This window comes from Babylonia areolata, chromosome 2, assembly GCF_041734735.1.
Source record: "Babylonia areolata isolate BAREFJ2019XMU chromosome 2, ASM4173473v1, whole genome shotgun sequence".
NCBI classification, from domain to species: Eukaryota; Metazoa; Mollusca; class Gastropoda; order Neogastropoda; family Buccinidae; genus Babylonia; species Babylonia areolata.
The window spans coordinates 1,435,010-1,459,239 of NC_134877.1; the positions used below are offsets into that span (position 1 = coordinate 1,435,010).

At 45.8% G+C, this 24,230-nt stretch overlaps 1 protein-coding gene across 4 annotated transcripts in view; it reads left to right on the plus strand.

Annotated features, from left to right (window-relative positions):
* Positions 1–2,033: 2,033 nt before the first annotated feature.
* Positions 2,034–24,230, plus strand: part of LOC143296370 (antiviral innate immune response receptor RIG-I-like) — a 39,343-nt gene continuing 17,146 nt past the window's right edge. The window contains exons 1-9 of one of the 4 annotated variants that reach the window (XM_076608246.1): positions 2,034–2,188; positions 6,161–6,313; positions 11,259–11,405; positions 14,496–14,852; positions 16,329–16,466; positions 16,849–17,016; positions 18,174–18,368; positions 19,792–19,883; positions 22,930–23,178. In XM_076608246.1, the coding sequence (XP_076464361.1) occupies positions 6,187–6,313; positions 11,259–11,405; positions 14,496–14,852; positions 16,329–16,466; positions 16,849–17,016; positions 18,174–18,368; positions 19,792–19,883; positions 22,930–23,178 (1,473 nt within the window). In that variant the 5' untranslated portion in view covers positions 2,034–2,188; positions 6,161–6,186. Of the gene's footprint in view, positions 2,189–6,160; positions 6,314–8,012; positions 8,110–11,258; positions 11,406–14,495; positions 14,853–15,577; positions 16,115–16,328; positions 16,467–16,848; positions 17,017–18,173; positions 18,369–19,791; positions 19,884–22,929; positions 23,179–24,230 lie in introns of those variants that run through there. The other 3 variants (XM_076608253.1, XM_076608262.1, XM_076608271.1) reach the window with 3 other exon arrangements.

The following is a 24,230-nucleotide window of genomic DNA, read 5'->3' on the forward strand; positions in this document are numbered from 1 at the left end:
CACATAAAATCTACACCTGTCGATCATTATACTGACTCGCGGTAAAAATAACACCGGGACCGTGGCTGAACAACAACCTGACAACAGCAACAACAACATTGCAACCACACACACACACACACACACACACACACATGCACGCACGCACTGACGTGCGCATTCACGCACGCATGTTCGTTCACTTCTTTAATTTCGACGTCTTTCCACTCAGTCTCAGTAGCCGCGTCAGTGTCAGTGCATGCGCGTCAGTGCGCGTGCGCGCGCGCGCGCGTTTGTGTGTAAAAAAAAACAGAAGTGTATTTGTATTTTATGTGTATTTGACTGCGCTTTCATATCTGTGAGTGTGTGTGTGTGGCGGTGTATGTGTGTGTTGGGGGCTCATGTACGTTTATGTGTATTTGACTGTGCTTTCATATCTGTGAAACTGCATGTTTGGTGCATAGGCCTATCTGTTATGCATATGTGTGTGTGTGTGTGTGTGTGTGAATGTGTGTCTGAATTTTTTACATTTATTTGCTTATTTATCATCATTGTTGTCTTTTTTAATTTTTTTTAATTTATTTATTTATTTATTTATTATTTATTGAATTATATTATTATTATTTAGTTATTTTCTTTTTGTTTTGTTTTTTGTATGCTTATAGTTGACTTCATCAAGTTTTTGCGCCTATACATATTATTATTAGTAGTAGTAGTTCTTTTTTTATGTATTTATTTCTTTATTTTTCTCAAGGCCTGACTAAGCGCGTCAGTTGGGTTACGCTGCTGGTCAGGCATCTGCTTGGCAGATGTGGTGTAGCGTATATGGATTTGTCCGAACGCAGTGACGCCTTGAGCTACCGAAACTGAAAGTGAAGACGTGAAAGTTCCCGTGGGAAAACCTGGCGGTAAAGAAGAACAGCAATATTTATAGACCTGTCGTCACCACTGGCATGCAAGTCTTCCTTCCAGCTGGACGTGATTCCCCACGTCTGCTGAACCACACATTTCCCTCCCTTGTCAGTGGTCTGCGCTGACATCATGATTATAGAACTTTTACGGTACCACACACACACACACACACACACACACATACACACGCTCGTACGCACGCCCCCCACCGACCACCCTCCCGGCTCACCCACACACACACACACACACACGCACACACGTAACACTGACATGCACACTGCACGCACACCGGGACACTTCAGTGACACGCACACACACATACGCACACACACACACGTACATGCACACACACACTGACACACACACACACACACACGCGCGCGCGCGCGCGCGCGCACGCACACACACACACACACACACACGTAAGATCGTGAGAAACATCTCACTGACTATTTAAAAGACTCGATGGACAGTAATGCTACTCGCCTGTTGTCTATTAATCTACTGCTTCATTTATAGTATTCAAGTAATGTTGTGTGCATTCTTGCGTTGGCTGTGTAGGTATACTTGTGGTATACGGGTAAATACTATGACGTCCGGTGTTTGCAAAACGTTTTCTTTCTCAGTCTTCCCTTTTTTTTCAGATTCACCTATTTCTTTGCTCGGATGGCTTGATGCTTAAGAGAGAGAGAGAGAGAGAAGTAGCTACTACTTATTCAATGTACGTTGCATTATCCAATAAAATTTTTACTTACACACACACACACACACACACACACACACAGCCAGAGAGAGAGAGGGAATGTGGAGAAAAAAAAAGTAGTGCTAGCTGACTGCTTTGTCCTAAAAAAAAATTTTAAACAGACATTTTGACTCGACTCACTGACTTGATTCACACTCTACAAGTGGAATGTAATTATCCTACTTGCAAATTATACTTTGGTACAAGAAGCAGCGCAGCGGTAATTTCCCTTTGGGATTTTTTTTTTTTTTCCATGCGAAATCGAGAATCAACGTTCTGTTTTTATAGATGGTTGGGGAGGGAGAGGGAATTGGAAGGGGTGGGGAGGGGGGGGGGGGGGGGCAGTCTATACAGACATGATCTCCAATGCGAAACTGAAACCGAAAATAGGCTTCAACCCGAAACAAAAACGGGTTTTCCCGATAACACAAGAAGGTCGACGTGTGCACGAGTATAAATTGTGTCTGTCTCGGCTGTTTGTCATTCTTTTGCTCCGCCTCCCAGCGGAAACAAGGAATTGTGAATGCAGACCTGTTTTGTTTTGTTTTTACACTGGTAAGTTCCCCTTTGGTTTGTCTCTGTGTTGATTTATCATGGCATATGCGAGCAATATACGAAGACAAAGCAACAACATATACGTATGATTTGCACTAATTCGTTTACATTTTTAAGAACCGTTTTTTTGAGAATTGATTTGTTGTTCGTTTACATTTTGTAACAATCTATGCGATGTATATGTACACAACGATCAGTTTCAATTTGTTTAAGAATTAATGCTATTTTGGCCTATCTTCCTGAGTTTCTCCCCCTTTTTCTCTGTCATGCACAGACACACTCACATGATACGATCTTCCTGTCATTTCTCTCTCATGTCCATGGAGAGTGTACTAACTTTGAATGCAAAACAAACAAACTAAACAAACAAAAAAAAAGAAGCAAAAATCTACTTTGTTCACACAGGTTCGTTGTCATTCATCTGTAACCTGCATGGTACTTGAAAGGACCTTTGCTCAATATATAGTAAGCACAGCAGTGCACGCACATGCCAGCAGATATTACAATAGGCCTTTTTTTTTTTTTTTTTTTTTTTTTTTTTAATGACACAAGCCCTTTGACCTTCTGGTCCAATGTCCACAGGGTCGATAGTCTCAACTCTGCACATTTGCTCTGTTGAGGTCAGTGCATGTTAATTGTGTCATATAGCATGTGTGAGCCCACTGATATCCTCACACCAACCCCCAGTTTCTGGGCTCTTCTTCTTCATCTTCTTCTTCATCTTCATCTTCTTCTTCATCATTTTCTTCTTCATCTTCTTCTTCATCTTCTTCTTCATCTTCTTCATCATCATCATCATCTTCTTCTTCTTCTTCTTCTTCTTCTTCTTCTTCTTCTTCTTCTTCTTCATCTTCTTCTTCTTCTTCTTCTTCTTCTTCTCCTTCACCTTCTTCTTCACCTTCTTCTTCATCTTCTTCTTCATCTTCTCCTTCACCTTCTTCTTCACCTTCTTCTTCATCTTCTTCTTCTTCATCTTCTTCTTCATCTTCTTCTTCATCTTCTTCTTCTTCTTCTTCTTCATCTTCTTCTTCTTCTTCTTCTTCTTCTCCTTCACCTTCTTCTTCACCTTCTTCTTCATCATCATGTTCTTCTTCATCTTCTTCTTCTCCCCAACTCTGTGAAGAGTCAGTGGGGCGCCGCACAGAACTGTTCACACCAGATTCTTTCCTCCAGGTCTGTCAGTTGTGCGTCAAAGCCTGGGCCTCTGCCTGGGATGGTCAGTCCCATTCTCTTGTGGCGGGTGTTGATGTCAAACCTGCTTAAAATGAAAAAAAAAAAAACCAACAAAATATAAAATAAAACATGCAGAATTAGTGCACGGTGCCTCTGGAAGTATGATAATCCATACACTGTCCAGTATACATACATGCACATGTATGGGTGTTTGCATAATTATGCACACACAGTTATACACTCATGCACACACAGACACACAGATCATACACCTGTATTTGTGAACATGGCTGTACAGTCACAGAGTTTTTAAAAAATGAAACAACAGCAACAAACCAACAACATCATGTTGTGCTAGCTTCTGCTTTGTATGCCCATTCATGCTAATTTTACAGTTTCAGTCACAAAAAGCTGATATTTTTTTCAACATTTTCTTGTGCAAAGTTCCTTCATTTTCTTCTTCCGTGCAGTTTTCTAACCTCCATTTCCTTCTGCAATCTCTCTCTCTCTATATATATATTGATATATATTGATATATATTGATCTATTTCTCTTTTCTCTATCTGTTCTTCTGGTTTCTTTACCTGGCCGTTAGTTTGGCTTTCCCACAGGCATTGGTAAATGACACACTAGGCTGGACATGGTTGATCCACTTTCCACAGGCATTGGTAAATGACACACTAGGCTGGACATGGTTGATCCACTTTCCACAGGTATTGGTAAATGACACACTAGGCTGGACATGGTTGATCCACTTTCCACAGGTATTGGTAAATGACACACTAGGCTGGACATGGTTGATCCACTTTCCACAGGTATTGGTAAATGACACACTAGGCTGGACATGGTTGATCCACTTTCCACAGGTGTTGGTAAATGATACACTTGGCTTGACATGGATGATCCCCTTTCCACAGGTATTGGTAAATGATACACTAGGCTGGACATGGTTGTTCCACTTTCCACAGGTATTGGTAAATGATACACTAGGCTGGACATGGTTGATCCACTTTCCACAGGTATTGGTGAATGATACACTAGGCTGGACATGGTTGATCCACTTTCCACAGGTATTGGTAAATGATATCCACTTTCCACAGGTATTGGTAAATGATACACTAGGCTGGACATGGTTGATCCACTTTCCACAGGTATTGGTAAATGATGCACTAGGCTGGACATGGTTGATCCACTTTCCACAGGTATTGGTAAATGACACACTAGGCTGGACATGGTTGATCCACTTTCCACAGGTATTGGTAAATGATATACTAGGCTGGACATGGTTGATCCACTTTCCACAGGTATTGGTAAATGATACACTAGGCTGGACATGGTTGATCCACTTTCCACAGGTATTGGTAAATGATATACTAGGCTGGACATGGTTGATCCACTTTCCACAGGTATTGGTAAATGACACACTAGGCTGGACATGGTTGATCCACTTTCCACAGGTATTGGTAAATGATATACTAGGCTGGACATGGTTGATCCACTTTCCACAGGTATTGGTAAATGATACACTAGGCTGGACATGGTTGATCCACTTTCCACAGGTATTGGTAAATGACACACTAGGCTGGACATGGTTGTTCCACTTTCCACAGGTGTTGGTGAATGATACACTGGGCTGGACATGGTTGATCCACTTTCCACAGGTATTGGTAAATGATATCCACTTTCCACAGGTATTGGTGAATGATATACTGGGCTGCACAGGGTTGTTCCACTTTCCACAGGTATTGGTAAATGATACAATAGGCTGGACATGGTTGATCCACTTTCCACAGGTATTGGTAAATGATATACTAGGCTGGACATGGTTGATCCACTTTCAAACGGTTTTCATCTTTAAAATATTGTTCAAGGTTGTTGTTTTTATCATGTTAATTTCTTGTGAAATCCTATATGCATTTGTTTATTGAAACTCTGTGTGTGTGTGTGTGTGTGTGTGTGTGTGAGAGAGAGAGAGAGAGAGACCCCATCCCAAATACAACCACACCCAGACCCATTGATGTTGTCTGCTCCTACCTGCCAGCAGTCCACGAAGAGACATACACTGACACCAGCTGCCATGGGACAGTCCAGCAGGAAGGACCCAGGGCTGTTGTTAGGGAATTGTTATCAAACCAACAGTTATCACAGCAACATGTATTCAGTCTGGATCCACTGCAGTACTCACCACATCAACATTCATCATGACAAGAACTGCATATTTCCCAGACAGGCTGATTGTGGGGTGGGGTGGACTGGGGTGGTGTGGGAGGGGGGGTGGGGGGGCAATGTGCAGCCTTGATGACAGCTAATGGAAAGCTGTAGAAATACTGCTGTATGAACTGCAATGCATTTGGGGTGGAAAGCATCAGACTCTTCATCCAAGCAAAAACTGCACACGCACCAAAAAAAAAAAAAAAAAAAAAAAAATCCCCCCCCCCCCCCCCGAATCCAAAAAAGAGGTGCCAGGTTGCTGTAAACACACTGTGATCAGTACCACTATCTCACATCGCTTGATTTGTGCACAATCTGAAACTCTTGTGTTCACCTATTTTCCACCAGAAAGTTTGACAAAATGACACACAGTGTTTTTAAAAGCAACCTGGTTTGAGTATATCATGCCACTGGTTCAAAAATGGAGCATTATTTTTGTTATTGCCCAGTTATTGATTCAGCTGTAAGGAGGGGTGGGGTTGGGGGCTACATACAGGTGTGTTTAGCAATGTAATGGGATCAAAAGGTAAAGAGAGAAACTCTTATTTCATGGAAACACGTTTTGTCCTGTCGTGCTGACTGCTGCAGTGTCACAGAAGGTGTAGGCAGAGGCAATGGCAAGTCAGGACAACAAGGCCAGCATGAAAGACAAGCTGGACCTCCTGAGGAAAACTGCTCCCCACATCAGCAAGATGCTCATCCCCTCTGCAGTCATTTCTAAACTGGGCAGTCTGCTGAATCGTAAGTACAGTGGAGTCATTTCTAAACTGAATGTTCTGCTGCATCGTAAGTACAGTGTAGTACACTCAGCTGACACTGCCTGCCCCTGTGATGCCATGACTTCAGTGTGTTGCAAGCAGGGCCACACAGAAGGGCTTGCAGGGCTATGTCATGTTCCTCTGGGGTCAATGTTGTTTCACACTGATTAGGGGTTGCCACACAGAAGGGCTTGCAGGGCTATGTCATGTTCCTCTGGGGTCATTGTTGCTTCACACTGATTAGGGGTTGCCACACAGAAGGGCTTGCAGGGCTATGTCATGTTCCTCTGGGGTCATTGTTGCTTCACACTGATTAGGGGTTGCCACACAGAAGGGCTTGCAGGGCTATGTCATGTTCCTCTGGGGTCATTGTTTCACACTGATTAGGGGTTGCCACACAGAAGGGCTAGCAGGGCTATGTCATGTTCCTCTGGGGTCATTGTTTCACACTGATTAGGGGTTGCCACACAGAAGGGCTTGCAGGGCTATGTCATGTTCCTCTGGGGTCATTGTTGCTTCACACTGATTAGGGGTTGCCACACAGAAGGGCTTGCAGGGCTATGTCATGTTCCTCTGGGGTCATTGTTGTTTCACACTGATTAGGGGTTGCCACACAGAAGGGCTTGCAGGGCTATGTCATGTTCCTCTGGGGTCATTGTTGCTTCACACTGATTAGGGGTTGCCACACAGAAGGGCTTGCAGGGCTATGTCATGTTCCTCTGGGGTCATTGTTTCTTCACACTGATTAGGGGTTGCCACACAGAAGGGCTTGCAGGGCTGTGTCATGTTCCTCTGGGGTCATTGTTGTTTCTCACTGATTAGGGGTTGCCACACAGAAGGGCTTGCAGGGCTATGTCATGTTCCTCTGGGGTCATTGTTGCTTCACACTGATTAGGGGTTGCCACACAGAAGGGCTTGCAGGGCTATGTCATGTTCCTCTGGGGTCATTGTTGCTTCACACTGATTAGGGGTTGCCACACAGAAGGGCTTGCAGGGCTATGTCATGTTCCTCTGGGGTCATTGTTGCTTCACACTGATTAGGGGTTGCCACACAGAAGGGCTTGCAGGGCTATGTCATGTTCCTCTGGGGTCATTGTTGCTTCACACTGATAAGGGGTTGCCACACAGAAGGGCTTGCAGGGCTTGTTTTAACACAGCAATAAAGCTGTTTTTGTGTTATGATCAGTCTGATTTCATCAAACACACGAGCCTTTTTTTGTTGTTGTTGTTGTTGTTGTTTAATCCTGCTTCTTTAGTTTCATTTTAAGAACTCAGTTATTTGCAATGATTTAACAGTTTTCCTTTTGTGACTTGCTTTGGGTGTGTGTGTGTGTGCGTTTGCATGTGTGTGTGTGTGTGTGTGTGTGTGTGTGTACATGTGTGTGTGTGTGTGTGTAATGTAAAGATCGGTTTCAGTATCTCAAGGAGACGTCACAGTGTTGGGACAAATCCATATAGGCAACACCACATGAGCAAGGCAGACGGCTGACATCAGCGTGACCCTTGCACCAGTCAGGCCTTCAGTGTGTGCTTATACACAAAGTGAATTCCTTCCATGGAATTTTGCCAGAGGATACTCGTGTTGCCATGGGTTATTTTCCAGTGTGCCAAGTGCATGCTGCACACAGGACCTGGGTTTAACATCACATCGGAATGACATGACACTCATTTTGATTTTCCAGACTTGGGAGAAAGAGCGAGAGTGGGATTTGAACCCAGACCCCATTGGACTCTGTATTGGTAGATGAGCACCTCGACCATTCTGCCAACATCCTCCATGTATCTGTCTATCTGTCTGTCTATCTCTCTATCCCTCTCTCTCTCTCTGTATTGGTAGATAAGCACCTCGACCATTCTGCCAACATCCTCCATGTATCTGTCTATCTGTCTGTCTATCTCTCTATCCCTCTCTCTCTCTCTGTATTGGTAGATAAGCACCTCGACCATTCTGCCAACATCCTCCATGTATCTGTCTATCTGTCTGTCTATCTCTCTATCCCTCTCTCTCTCTCTGTATTGGTAGATGAGCACCTTGACCATTCTGCCAACATCCTCCATGTATCTGTCTGTCTGTCTGTCTATCTCTCTATCCCTCTCTCTCTCTCTGTATTGGTAGATAAGCACCTCGACCATTCTGCCAACATCCTCCATGTATCTGTCTGTCTGTCTGTCTATCTCTCTATCCCTCTCTCTCTCTCTGTATTGGTAGATAAGCACCTTGACCATTCTGCCAACATCCTCCATGTATCTGTCTATCTGTCTGTCTATCTCTCTATCCCTCTCTCTCTCTGTATTGGTAGATAAGCACCTTGACCATTCTGCCAACATCCTCCATGTATCTGTCTATCTGTCTGTCTATCTCTCTATCCCTCTCTCTCTCTGTATTGGTAGATAAGCACCTCGACCATTCTGCCAACATCCTCCATGTATCTGTCTGTCTGTCTGTCTATCTCTCTATCCCTCTCTCTCTCTCTGTATTGGTAGATAAGCACCTTGACCATTCTGCCAACATCCTCCATGTATCTGTCTATCTGTCTGTCTATCTCTCTATCCCTCTCTCTCTCTCTGTATTGGTAGATAAGCACCTCGACCATTCTGCCAACATCCTCCATGTATCTGTCTATCTGTCTGTCTATCTCTCTATCCCTCTCTCTCTCTCTGTATTGGTAGATAAGCACCTCGACCATTCTGCCAACATCCTCCATGTATCTGTCTATCTGTCTGTCTATCTCTCTATCCCTCTCTCTCTCTCTGTATTGGTAGATAAGCACCTCGACCATTCTGCCAACATCCTCCATGTATCTGTCTATCTGTCTGTCTATCTCTCTCTCTCTCTCTGTATTGGTAGATAAGCACCTCGACCATTCTGCCAACATCCTCCATGTATCTGTCTATCTGTCTGTCTATCTCTCTATCCCTCTCTCTCTCTCTGTATTGGTAGATAAGCACCTCGACCATTCTGCCAACATCCTCCATGTATCTGTCTATCTGTCTGTCTATCTCTCTATCCCTCTCTCTCTCTCTGTATTGGTAGATAAGCACCTCGACCATTCTGCCAACATCCTCCATGTATCTGTCTATCTGTCTGTCTATCTCTCTATCCCTCTCTCTCTCTCTGTATTGGTAGATAAGCACCTCGACCATTCTGCCAACATCCTCCATGTATCTGTCTATCTGTCTGTCTATCTCTCTATCCCTCTCTCTCTCTCTGTATTGGTAGATAAGCACCTCGACCATTCTGCCAACATCCTCCATGTATCTGTCTATCTGTCTGTCTATCTCTCTATCCCTCTCTCTCTCTCTGTATTGGTAGATAAGCACCTCGACCATTCTGCCAACATCCTCCATGTATCTGTCTGTCTGTCTGTCTATCTCTCTATCCCTCTCTCTCTCTCTGTATTGGTAGATAAGCACCTCGACCATTCTGCCAACATCCTCCATGTATCTGTCTGTCTGTCTGTCTATCTCTCTATCCCTCTCTCTCTCTCTGTATTGGTAGATAAGCACCTTGACCATTCTGCCAACATCCTCCATGTATCTGTCTATCTGTCTGTCTATCTCTCTATCCCTCTCTCTCTCTCTGTATTGGTAGATAAGCACCTCGACCATTCTGCCAACATCCTCCATGTATCTGTCTATCTGTCTGTCTATCTCTCTATCCCTCTCTCTCTCTCTGTATTGGTAGATAAGCACCTCGACCATTCTGCCAACATCCTCCATGTATCTGTCTATCTGTCTGTCTATCTCTCTATCCCTCTCTCTCTCTCTGTATTGGTAGATAAGCACCTCGACCATTCTGCCAACATCCTCCATGTATCTGTCTATCTGTCTGTCTATCTCTCTATCCCTCTCTCTCTCTCTGTATTGGTAGATAAGCACCTTGACCATTCTGCCAACATCCTCCATGTATCTGTCTATCTGTCTGTCTATCTCTCTATCCCTCTCTCTCTCTCTGTATTGGTAGATAAGCACCTCGACCATTCTGCCAACATCCTCCATGTATCTGTCTATCTGTCTGTCTATCTCTCTATCCCTCTCTCTCTCTCTGTATTGGTAGATAAGCACCTCGACCATTCTGCCAACATCCTCCATGTATCTGTCTATCTGTCTGTCTATCTCTCTATCCCTCTCTCTCTCTCTGTATTGGTAGATAAGCACCTTGACCATTCTGCCAACATCCTCCATGTATCTGTCTATCTGTCTGTCTATCTCTCTATCCCTCTCTCTCTCTCTGTATTGGTAGATAAGCACCTTGACCATTCTGCCAACATCCTCCATGTATCTGTCTATCTGTCTGTCTATCTCTCTATCCCTCTCTCTCTCTGTATTGGTAGATAAGCACCTTAACCATTCTGCCAACATCCTCCTTATATCTGTCTATCTGTCTGTCTATCTCTCTCTCTCTCTCTCTCTCTCTCTCTCTCTCTCTCTGTGTATGTAGATAAGCACCTTAACCATTCTGCCAACATCCTCCTTATATCTGTCTGTCTGTCTGTCTGTCTATCTATCTTTCTCTCTCTCTCTCTCTCTCTCTCTCTCTCTCTCTCTCTCTCTCTCTCTCTCTCTGTGTATGTAGATAAGCACCTTAACCATTCTGCCAACATCCTCCTTATATCTGTCTGTCTGTCTGTCTATCTATCTATCTTTCTTTCTCTCTCTCTCTCTCTCTCTCTCTCTCTCTCTCTCTCTCTCTCTCTCTCTCTCTCTCTCTGTACGTATATATAGAGAAAGAATATGTGAGTGCATATGTGTGAGTATGTGTGTGTGTGTGTGTATGTGTGTGTGTATGTGTTGTGTGTATGTGTGAGTGTGTTGTGTGTGTGTGTGTGTCTGCGCATTTTGTACAACATGTGATTAAGCCACAGCACTAACGTACACCCACATGCTACCTGTGCTGACACCCCCCCCCCCCCCCCCAAACCCCCCAGCTGACCAGAAACGCAGCATTCTGGAGACGGAGGAGGCGGGGCGCAGAGAGGAGGCAGCCCGGGTGTTACTGGACGCCGTCCTCAATGAGGAGGAACGGGGCGTCAGCATCTTTCTGGCTATGCTGCAAGGTGAAGGCGACAACCCAGGTAGGTGGCTTTAATGATGATACCAGTAATGATCAGTTTCAGTAGCTCAAGGAGGCGTCACTGCGTTCGGACAAACCCATAGACGCAGCACCACATCTGCCAAGCAGATGTCTGACCAGCAGCGTAACCCAACGCGCTTAGTCAGGCCTTGAGAAAAAAAAAAAAAAAAAAATAAAATAAAAATAAAATAAAATAAAATAATAAATACATAAAAAGAACTACTTCTAATAATGATAATATGTATAAGGCGCAAACACTTGAAGTCAAATATAAGCGTACAAAAAAAAAAAAAAAAAATATATATATATATATAATTTTAAAGAAAGTAATGATAATCATAATGATAGTCATAATGATCATAATAATAACTAGTATTTATATAGCACTATATCTTGGCAAGAGACAAAGCAAAACACTTTCACGCCGGTCAGTCACACGCATGCATCGCTAAACTTTCACACCGGTCAGTCACACGCATGCATCGCTAAACTTTCACACCGGTCAGTCACACGCATGCCTCACTAAACTTTCACGCCGGTCAGTCACACGCATGCATCGCTAAACTTTCACACCGGTCAGTCACACGCATGCATCGCTAAACTTTCACGCCAGTCAATAACACGCATGCATCACTAAACTTTCACGCCAGTCAATAACACGCATGCATCGCTAAACTTTCACGCCAGTCAGTCACACGCATGCATCGCTAAACTTTCACACTGGTCAGTCACACGCATGCATCACTAAACTTTCACACCGGTCAGTCACACGCATGCATCACTAAACTTTCACGCCAGTCAATAACACGCATGCATCGCTAAACTTTCACGCCAGTCAATAACACGCATGCATCACTAAACTTTCACGCCAGTCAGTCACACGCATGCATCGCTAAACTTTCACACCAGTCAATAACACGCATGCATCGCTAAACTTTCACAAGAGGAAAGTTTCTTCTGGACAGAAAAAAAAGACATTCTCTTTCAGGGTACTGTCCAGCAGCCCTCGCCCCGTGTCATGATGTGTGTTTTTCTGTATGTGTCTTATATGTCTCTGTATCTCCTTTGCCCCCCCTTTTCTCTGCATCTGTCTGTCTATCTCTCTTTGTCTCTTTCTCTCTTCTGTCTCTCCCCCCCCCCTCTCCTCTCTCTTGCTCTCTCCCTCTCTTTCTTTCTGCCCCCACCTCCCTGACTCCTCCATCCACCCCCCCCCCTGCCCCCCCCCCCCCCCCGACCCCCGCCCCCCAAACATTCAGGTCTTTGTTTTGGAGAAATGAAAGTGAAAAATGACAGAACACATGCCGCAAGGTTCAACCTCAAATCAGGGAAACGAGACCACGCACACATTGTGTGCAGTCTAATATCACTTCAAGTGGAAAGACGTTAAACTGAAGACAACATCGTGTGCACACACACACACACACACACACACCGATACGCATGCGCCGTCCAGGCGTGCACAAAGCCCCAGAAGTGAGGCACCATCTGAGGCTGAATGGAGGTGTGGGCAGGTGCTCGGGGCTCCAGGCTTGCGTACAGGTGGAGCTCTTTTGTGTCGCGTTGGGTGTGTGCGGTGGCCGAGTGCTTACAGCACTGGATTTTCAGCCCAGTTTTCTGTGTTCAGTCCTCCAGTTTTGCCACACCTGGTGGGTTAAGGGTGGAGATTTTTTTTCCATCTCCCAGATCAACATATGTGCAGACCTGCTAGTGCCTGAACTGCCTTCATGTACATACATATGCAGGTCATATACACTCGTTTAAGATGCTGTTTGCACAGACCAACAAATCTGTATTGACCGGGAGTTTACTTGTGTAATTCAGTTCCAACTGTGACTGGATTTGTTTCTGCTGTTTCCAAAAGAAACCAGGATGAAAGCGATTCAGCTTTAAGACGCACTTTAATAGCATTGCCAGTTGAACTATAGTCTTGTTTGATAGCACTACCAGTTGAACTGTAGTCTTGTTTGATAGCACTACCAGTTGAATTGTAGTCTTGTTTGATAGCATTGCCAGTTGAACTGTAGTCTTGTTTGATAGCACTACCAGTTGAACTGTAGTCTTGTTTGATAGCACTACCAGTTGAATTGTAGTCTTGTTTGATAGCATTGCCAGTTAAACTGTAGTCTTGATTAATAGCATTGCCAGTTGAACTGTAGTCTTGTTTGATAGCATTGTCAGTTGAACTGTAGTCTTGTTTGATAGCACTACCAGTTGAACTGTAGTCTTGTTTGATAGCATTGCCAGTTGAACTGTAGTCTTGTTTAGTAGCACTGCTAGTTGAACTGTAGTCTTGTTTAGTAGCGCTGCTAGTTGAACTGTAGTCTTGTTTAGTAGCACTGCTAGTTGAACTGTAGTCTTGTTTAGTAGCACTGCTAGTTGAACTGTAGTCTTGTTTAGTAGCACTGCTAGTTGAACTGGTGTTTTGTTTAGTAGCACTGCTAGTTGAACTGGAGTCTTGTTTAGTAGCACAGCTAGTTGAACTGTAGTCTTGTTTGATAGCACTACCAGTTGAACTGTAGTCTTGTTTAGTAGCATTGCCAGTTGAACTGTAGTCTTGTTTAGTAGCACTACCAGTTGAACTGTAGTCTTGTTTAGTAGCACTATCAGTTGAACTGTGGTCTTGTTTAGTAGCACTACCAGTTGAACTGTGGTCTTGTTTAGTAGCACTACCAGTTGAACTGTAGTCTTGTTTAGTAGCACTATCAGTTGAACTGTAGTCTTGTTTAGTAGCACTATCAGTTGAACTGTGGTCTTGTTTAGTAGTATTAGTCCTCGTTAGTGAAGTAGTAGTGGCTGTTAAGAGTAGTAATATGCCAACAGCAACATACCAACATGTTTACCATGATTATTGATTACAGTGCTTTAAAGTGAATTTATGCATGCTTTTACATGAATGTCTGATGTCTATGTTTACTGCTCATTTTAATCAAAGTCATGTTTTGTGTTGAGTAATTGTCAACCTTTGTTTTTGCCACACCCGATGCAATTTCTCTGAACCTAGATACTAAACTTATTGGTATTGTTAGCTTACCCTGTGTTGACTAAGAGCAATGAAGCCCCTGACTAACAACAGGTGGTGACTGACTGACAGGTTGGCCAGCCATTCTCCAGCCCCTGGAGAACAGTGAAGGACTGGGTGCCGATGAGCTGGCAAATGATTACTATAAGTTCATCCTCCACCTGCTGGAAGGTGATATAATTGACAACCTGACTGAGGGAGATCTGCACGACCTCCTCACAGAGCTCTACTCTTCTGACGCTATCTACGACTATGAGGTGGAACTGATTGAAGCTACGCTGCAGCGCAGGGGAAGGCACAGTGCCTGTGTGCAGATGTTCACACTGCTCGGCATGCGGCACCCTCAGTGGCCTCTGAAACTGTTTCTTGCTCTTCGGAATGTCAAGATAAGCCTCTATGAAAAGATAGCTCCCTTTGAGTCAAGTCCAGGTGAGCATGTCCTTACATAAGTACTGACTCTTTTCTTTTTTTTTATTTTAAAGAAGAAAAGAAAAGAAAAGAAAAAAATATAGAGTGTTCAGTTCCATGTTTGTTTTAATCCATGCTTTATTTTTTTTAGGCAAGGCAAGGCAAGGCAAGGCAAGGCAAGGCAATAACTGTATCAAATGTTGCCTTTTGATCAGCATGATGGCACAGCAGTTGGAAAGGGGAATGAATAAAAACTGCCGTCTTTGATTTCAGGAAAGTGATAATCCTGTTGAAAGACATAAGACATAACTGGCTTGAAGAGGTGTGCCTTTGCAGGAGCAGCTCAAGTTGCTTGTTGTCACAGTAAATGTTGCTTGATGTTTGCAGCAACAGGAGTAAAGTGATTGTTGTTCACAGTGAATATTGATGATGTTTGCCATGGAAACAGGAGTAGTCAAGTCTTGTTGTCACAATGAAAAGTGCGCTTTGATGTTGCCAAACAGGTGTCACTGCTTGTGTCCAGTGAAAATGTGCTGCTTTGATGTTTGCCATGGAAAACAGTATTCAGTTCTGTTGTTAGAAAGCGCTTTGATGTTTGCTGAAACGAATATACGGAAGTCCAAACAGGTCACTGACAATTATGCAACAATTGAGATATGCCAGTCCAAAAGACGACTATGCAATTATGACATGATTTAGATATGGCTTCTAAGTCCAAACAGATCACTGACTGTGCCAATTATAGACAACAATGATTTGAAGATATGGCTTCTAAGAGCAACAGTAACTGAACACGTGTTTGTTTGCTATGAAAATGAGAGGGGGAAGACTGCACATTAGCTATGTGAGGGGTTGCTGTTGTGGTGATCACCTCACTGACTCTATGGATGACTGTTGATGTCTGTGAATTGTGGAGTATGTGTCTTATGTGCTTGTTCCCTCTTTCCATTCTATATGCACTCCACCTCACACTGTGCTGCATCTTTTACAGCCTGTACATTTTAGCTTCACGCTGCCCGGCAGTGTTCAGTTTGAAAAGACGTTAAATTGAAGAAAAGTGTTGTCATGTTTGCATGACGGTGGAGCTGAAGTGAAGGACGTGTTGGCAAAGAGCCAGTAAGGTCAAGTCACCCAGGGCTGGGGTCTCGGTCCAGTGAAGGCTGTGTTGTTCAAGAGGGCATGTCCTGTGGCACCAGGGCTGGCAGATAGATAGATGCCTCACCCGTCTTGGCTGCAACCCGCCTCTCAGCCACAGAGGCATCAAGAAGACTGCCCTGCAGCTGGTACGGCACTGAACAGTCTCTGTCTTACACACAGCCATTCTCATTCTGAAAACTGCCCTGCAGCTGGTACGGCACTGAACAGTCTCTGTCTTACACACAGCCATTCTCATTCTGAAAACTGCCCTGCAGCTGGTACGGCACTGAACACAGTCTGTGTCTTACACACAGCCATTCTCTTTCTGACCTTGTCTTGCACATTGATGTTTGTGAGCAGTGGTGGACAAGGAGACCAGTGAGGGTGGTGCGAGTGGCTCCACGGCCTTGGCAGCTCCAAGGAGTCCGCAGCTGGAGAGAGCTGCGCTAGAAGAACAGACGCTGCCAAAGGAACATCTGTCTTCACCAGCCGCTCAAGGTCTTCCTCTTGTTTCATAAATCTGCACTTGTTGTGCACATACAGTGAAAATAAATTGGGCTCCATGTATCAAAAATTGAACTGAAGGGACTGTTTTAGTTTGTTCACACAGTAATTATTGTTCACGGAAATGTAAGGGTAACAGAAGATGCTGGTAATCGTTTAAGATGTTTCTGAAGTCAGTTCATCATTCTGTTTGGCCTGCGTGTAATCAAGAACAAAATTAACTGCAGGTGAAGAAGATCCAACACTTTTATTTTTTGCTCAGTGGTTTTTCCTCTTCATTCTGAAAACTTTCTTTGAAGTTGCATTTTCATGGAATGTGTTGAGGAGAATAAGGAGCAGAGCTGACTGTTCACCAAAGCGTGGTTCAAACCTCCAGGTGCAGAACTGAGAGAAAAGGCGAGGGAATCCGACATCCTGCCCGTGCAGAGTGATCCCTACTCCCAGGACAGCTCTGACAGTTCAGACGAGGCACCCACTGCAGCTGCTGCTGACACTGAGGGCCAAGGGGCGTACTTTTCCGACGAGGAGAAACAGGAGACTGAAGGTTGGTGGGCAGGAAGCCAGGACTCCCTCAGTGACCCTGTAGCTGTCCTGCCCAGGACTCCCTCAGTGACCCTGTAGCTGTCCTGCCCAGGACTTCCTCAGTGACCCTGTAGCTGTCCTGCCCAGGACTCCCTCAGTGACCCTGTAGCTGTCCTGCCCAGGACTCCCTCAGTGACCCTGTAGCTGTCCTGCCCAGGACTCCCTCAGTGACCCTGTAGCTGTCCTGCCCAGGACTCCCTCAGTGACCCTGTAGCTGTCCTGCCCAGGACTCCCTCAGTGACCCTGTAGCTGTCCTGCCCAGGACTCCCTCAGTGACCCTGTAGCTGTCCTGCCCAGGACTCCCTCAATGACCCTGTAAGGACTCCCTCAATGACCCTGCAGGACTCCCTCAGTGACCCTGTAGCCGTCCTGCCCAGGACTCCTTCAGTGACCCTGTAGCTGTCCTGCCCAGGACTCCCTCAGTGACCCTGTAGCTGTCCTGCCCAGGACTCCCTCAGTGACCCTGCAGCCGTCGTCGTTAGTCCCTGACACGTTCCGACATCATCATCATTCTGTCCAAAAACCAGTCAGCTGAACAGTGGACACCGTGTCTAGTCAAGTCATGCCCAGCTGTTGTGTACACAACACTGATGTCAGACACATTCCTGTTGTGTACACAACACTGATGTCAGACACATTCCTGTTGTGTACACAACACTGATGTCAGACACATTCCTGTTGTGTACACAACACTGATATCAGACACATTCCTGTTGTACAGAACACTGATGTCAGACACATTCCTGTTGTGTACACAACACTGATGTCAGACACATTCCTGTTGTGTACAGAACACTGATGTCAGACACATTCCTGTTGTGTACAAAACACTAGACACATTCCTGTTGTGTACAAAACACTAGACACATTCCCATTATGTACAAAACACTAGACACATTCCCATTATGTACAAAACACTAGACACATTCCCATTATGTACAAAACATCAGACTCATTCCCATTATGTACAAAAGACTAATTGTTTTTCAACAGGCCTCCTGAAGCGCTTTACATGTAAGGTCTTTACACTTGAGATGCGTTTGGAATGAATTAAGTTGCACTCGCTCAGATGCTGGGCAGCTTTTAGACTGACCACCGTGTTTTCATCTTTCTATCAAGGTGCAGAGAAAACGAATCGCACAAAGGCAGAAGGGACTGGCACTCCCAAGCGTCTGGAGCTGCGGAAGTATCAGCTGGAGCTGGCCAGGGACGCCCTGAGCGGATCCAACAGCATCATCTGTGCTCCCACAGGGTCTGGCAAAACCAGGGTGGCTCTGCACATCGTGCAGAAACATCTGGAACAACAGCCTGCAGGTATGTTTGAATGTCCTGTCCCATAATGACCGTGTCCCACAATGTCCGTGTCCCACACAGACCTTGTCCCTGTCCCATAATGACTGTGTCCCACAATGACCGTGTCCCACACTGATCTTGTCCCTGTCCCACAATGACCGTGTCCCACACTGATCTTGTCCCTGTCCCACAATGACCGTGTCCCTGTCCCACACTGATCTTGTCCCTGTCCCACAATGACCGTGTCCCACACTGATCTTGTCCCTGTCCCACAATGACCGTGTCCCACACTGATCTTGTCCCTGTCCCACAATGACCGTGTCCCTGTCCAATACTGATCTTGTCCCTGTCCCACAATGACCGAGTCCCAAACTGATCTTGTCCCTGTCCCACAATGACCGTGTCCCACACTGTCCATGTCCCTCTCAGTGTCCCACAATGACCGTGTCCCACACTGATCTTTTACCTATCCCACAATGTCCTTGTCCCTGTCCCACAATGACCGTGTCCCACACTGACTTTGTCTTGTCCCACAATGGCCTTGTCCCTGTCCCACAATGACCATGTCCCTGTCGCACAATGACCATGTCCTACAATGACTGTGCCCCACACTGACCTTATCCCTGTCCCACAATGACCATGGCCCTGTCCCACAATGACCATGGCCCTCTCCCACAATGACCATGGCCCTGTCCCACAATGACCATGGCCCTGTCCCACACTGACCTTGTCCCTGTCCCACAATGACCATGGCCCTGCCCCACAATGACCTTGTCCCTGTCCCACACTCACCTTGTCCCTGTCCCACACTGACCTTGTCCCTATCCCACAATGACCATGGCCCTGTCCCACAATGACCTTGTCCCTGTCCCACACTGACCTTGTCCCTGTCCCACAATGACCATGGCCCTGTCCCACAATGACCATGGCCCTGTCCCACAATGACCATGGCCCTGTCCCACACTGACCTTGTCCCTGTCCCACACTGACCTTGTCCCTATCCCACAATGACCATGGCCCTGTCCCACAATGACCTTGTCCCTGTCCCACACTGACCTTGTCCCTATCCCACAATGACCATGTCCCTGTCCCACAATGACCGTGTCCCTGTCCCACACTGACCTTGTCCCAGTCCCACACTGACCGTGTCCCTGTCCCACACTGACCGTGTCCCTGTCCCACACTGACCTTATTCCAATCCCACAATGACCGTGTCCCCCAATGATGTTCAGAGCAGCGACAATGATAATGTTTTTATTCATTTTTCATGATTGTTAGTTTCACATAAGCTCAGTACAAATCTGAACTCCAGCCGCTTAGCTTGTGAATCTTGTCTGTATGCTGTGTAAACTGCTTGTTCTCTTTCCTCTCTTACTGTGTGGGATTTCTGATTTGCCTTTTGTAATATTAGTTATGATATCAGTTGTTACAACATATGTTGCAGGTTGCCTTCGTAAAGTTGTGTTTTTGGCCCGGACAGTGCCCCTGGTAACGCAGCAACATCGGAACTTCAAGGAATACTTGCCTCAGTACAAGGTCAGGGCTTCTTGCAGGACTGTTCTAGCAGTTCCATGTAGATAAAATGAAGTTTCTTTTCTCATTCCAGATTACAATTTATTTACGTCCAAAAGGGATTGCATTGTTGATCAAGTTCCTGTTACCAGTTCACTGATGGCACTGCAGATGTGTTCATGTGGCTTTGAGATGCTGTAGGTTGTGGTTCTTTTCCAAGGATCCAGCAGCATAGTGTTCTGTAAGCAGGTGTCTTTGTCTGGCATCATGGGACAGGTGTCTGGCATCGTGGGACAGGTGTCTGGCATCGTGGGACAGGTGTCTGTGGGACAGGTGTCTGGCATCATGGGACAGGTGTCTGGCATCATGGGACAGGTGTCTGGCATCGTGGGACAGGTGTCTGGCATTGTGGGACAGGTGTCTGTGGGACAGGTGTCTGTGGGACAGGTGTCTGGCATCGTGGGACAGGTGTCTGGCATCGTGGGACAGGTGTCTGCGGGACAGGTGTCTGGCATCGTGGGACAGGTGTCTGTGGGACAGGTGTCTGGCATTGTGGGACAGGTGTCTGTGGGACAGGTGTCTGGCATCGTGGGACAGGTGTCTGTGGGACAGGTGTCTGTGGGACAGGTGTCTGGCATTGTGGGACAGGTGTCTGTGGGACAGGTGTCTGGCATCGTGGGACAGGTGTCTGTGGGACAGGTGTCTGGCATCATGGGACAGGTGTCTGTGGGACAGGTGTCTGGCATCATGGGACAGGTGTCTGTGGGACAGGTGTCTGGCATCATGGGACAGGTGTCTGTGGGACAGGTGTCTGGCATCATGGGACAGGTGTCTGTGGGACAGGTGTCTGGCATCATGGGACAGGTGTCTGTGGGACAGGTGTCTGGCATCGTGGGACAGGTGTCTGTGGGACAGGTGTCTGGCATTGTGGGACAGGTGTCTGTGGGACAGGTGTCTGGCATTGTGGGACAGGTGTCTGGCATCATGGGACAGGTGTCTGGCATTGTGGGACAGGTGTCTGTGGGACAGGTGTCTGGCATCGTGGGACAGGTGTCTGTGGGACAGGTGTCTGGCATCATGGGACAGGTGTCTGTGGGACAGGTGTCTGGCATCATGGGACAGGTGTCTGTGGGACAGGTGTCTGGCATCATGGGACAGGTGTCTGTGGGACAGGTGTCTGGCATCATGGGACAGGTGTCTGTGGGACAGGTGTCTGGCATCATGGGACAGGTGTCTGTGGGACAGGTGTCTGTGGGACAGGTGTCTGTGGGACAGGTGTCTGGCATTGTGGGACAGGTGTCTGTGGGACAGGTGTCTGTGGGACAGGTGTCTGGCATCGTGGGACAGGTGTTTGCTGCTGTTGCTGGGACATCTAAAATATCTCAACAGACAGATTCTTTTCATCTGCTTTTGTTGGCTTTGCGTCCCCTGTTCACTTCTGTCTGCCAGTGTGTTTTTACAGGTTGGACCATTTCTTATCCTGCCACTTAGGTAGCCATACTACGTTTTCAGGTTGTGCTTGAAGGGTATGTTTGTGTTTCTATAGCGTCTTGTAACACTGACATGAATTTGGGGAACTATAATATGAATTTTAACTCTCTCCATATGAACAGCGAAAGAGACGACGTTAACAGCGTTTCACCCCAATTACCATCATCAAAATATTGCAAGCGGAAGGCTCTTATACTGAAGACGTGAATGTTGACAAAGAATACCACAATTCTGACGACAGAAGCTAAAGGTTGGGTCATTCAGACACCCACTGGACATCCGAGGGGTCTGTGTAGAGGAGAAGAGAGGACTGGCCGTACTGAGTGAGTTAAAGAGTAATGGAAACAGGAATTGACAAACCGTGAACCCACACCAGGGATCGAAGAAAAGAATCCCCGGGAACACTACACCTATAGCAGGGGGAGAAGGGGGTGGGTGGGGAGCGATTCAACAAAGATTGACCGGGATTGAATAGGTAGCGAATAAACTACTGAGCTGATTTCAATCTGGCCATTCAAACCCCACAAGAAATTCGAGGTTTTATTCCTCGGATACCATCCCGTGCTGGCTTCCATTTTAACGACCAAGTAATCAGAGCAGCGAAAAAAGTAGGGCAAAGAATTTGACAGGGAGTGTAAAAAATTTTTTCATGTGCGTTAAGGCACTAGCAGGTCTGCCGATATGTAGAGTGGGGCTTATGTGTATGGCCATCTGTTTCCTCCTTTCTGTGTCTTTTCTGCCTGCTGTTCTGTGCCTGCCTTACTGTGCCTGCAGCCATTCCAAGCCACTGCTCTGGATGGTCAGGACCACAGTCACTAGACACGTTTACACTAACACTTGATTTTCTTCCTTTTTTTTTTTTTTTTTCTTTTTCATTTTTGCTGCAGGTGAGCAATGGAAATCCTCAATGAATGTCACTGTGATGGTGGTGACGGTAATGATGATGACGAAGACGATGGTAGTCATGTTGGTGGTGGTGGTAGTGGTGTATCTGTTGATGATGTTGATGATGATGGTGGTGGTGGTAGTGGTGATGATGATGATGGTGGTGGTGGTGGTGGCGATGATGATGTTAATGATGGTGGTGGTGGTGATGATGATGGTGATTTATGATAATGGTGATGATGATGATGGTGGTTGTGGTGGTGATGATGATAATGGTGATGATGATGATGGTGGTTGTGGTGGCGATGAGGAGGAGGAGGATGGTGGTGGTGGTGAATGGAGATATTGACGAAAATGATGACAGTGACTGCGATGACAATGATGATGGTAGTGGTAGTGATTATGATGATGGTGCTTGTGGTGATGATGATGGTGACGATGACAGTGATGACGATGATGATCACAACAATGACGACGATGACGATGATGATGATGATGATGTTGATGACAACAATGGTGACTATGATAAGGATGTTGATGGTGGGGGTGATGAAGGTGATGACGATGATAATGAGGATGACAATGACAACAACGACGGTGACGACGACGACGACAACGATGATGATGGTCCCGAGTCAAAAGTCCAAGTGGTGCAGAACCCCCTGTCCTCACGCTGCTTCGTGGTGTGTGGCAGTGTGAGCTGGTGACCGGGGAGAGTGAGAACAGCATGACGGTGCACCACCTTCTGGACAAGAACGACATCCTCCTGCTGACGCCCAAGATCCTGGAGAACCACCTGACCCCGGACAAGATCCCCTCACTCAGCGCCTTCAGCCTCATCATCTTTGATGAGTGCCACCACACCCGGAAGGGGGAGCCCTACAACTCTGTGATGAAGAATTACCTCAAGTCCAAGAAGCAGGGGCAGCAGGGCCTTCCCCAGGTTGGTTGCTTCTGTGTGTTGTCCGTCACAGCCGTGGAGTGCTGGCCTACACTAGACCTTGAGTGGTGTTCTGGATGCTAGTCATTCGGATGAGATGATAAACCGAGGTCCCGTGTGCAGCATGCACTTAGTGCACGTAAAAGAACCCACGGCAACAAAAGGGTTGTTCCTGGCAAAATTCTGTAGAAAAATCCACTTTGATAGGAAAAACAAATAAAACTGCACACAGGAAAAAATACAAAAAAAATGGGGGGTGCTGTAGTATAGTGACGCGCTGTCCCTGGGGAGAGCAGCCCGAATTTCACACAGAGAAATCTTTTGTGATAAAAGAAATACAAATACAAATACAAACACATGGGACAATGTGGTGTTGTGCAGTGTGTGTGTGTGTGTGAGAGAGAGAGAGAGAGAGAGAGAACGAACGAACGAATAAACAAACTTTTTCTTTGAATGAGGGAAGTGGAATAAGCATGCATATGCTTTTTTTTTTACATCCAGCCCTCAGGGCAAAGAGAAATGAAATCAAAATGTTCACAGGATATCAAAAGATTAAATAAATACATATATTACATTCAAATACACTCAAATGCACAGTAAACATTTACAGGTACATAATCATAATGCAATGAGAAAAATGTATATAAATATAATAATATAAAAATGCAATATGAGAGAGAGAGAGAGGGGGGGGGGGGCATAAAGACAGGTACTGTGGTAAAAGTGGTTGGATCTATTACACACACCTACAAGGGTCATTGTTCAAACCCTAGAAGTTGACTGGGGTCTCCATCTGATGAAGAAAAAGAAAAAGAAGAAGAAGAAGAGAAAGAAGAAAGCCCAGAGGTTCCCAATAGATCAAGTGTGTTAAATCTGTTGTGATCTTTCAGATCAGGTGATGCTGACGCTTCAGGCGTGTTTGCATGCAGCAAATCAGTACAGTGTGTCCATAGATCAGTGTAATGGAAAAGGGGACTGGTTTATCATGGAAACATTTCTGTCGCATTTTCTGTTTCTTCTTCATCTTCTGCATGTGTGAACTGCAACTCCATCAC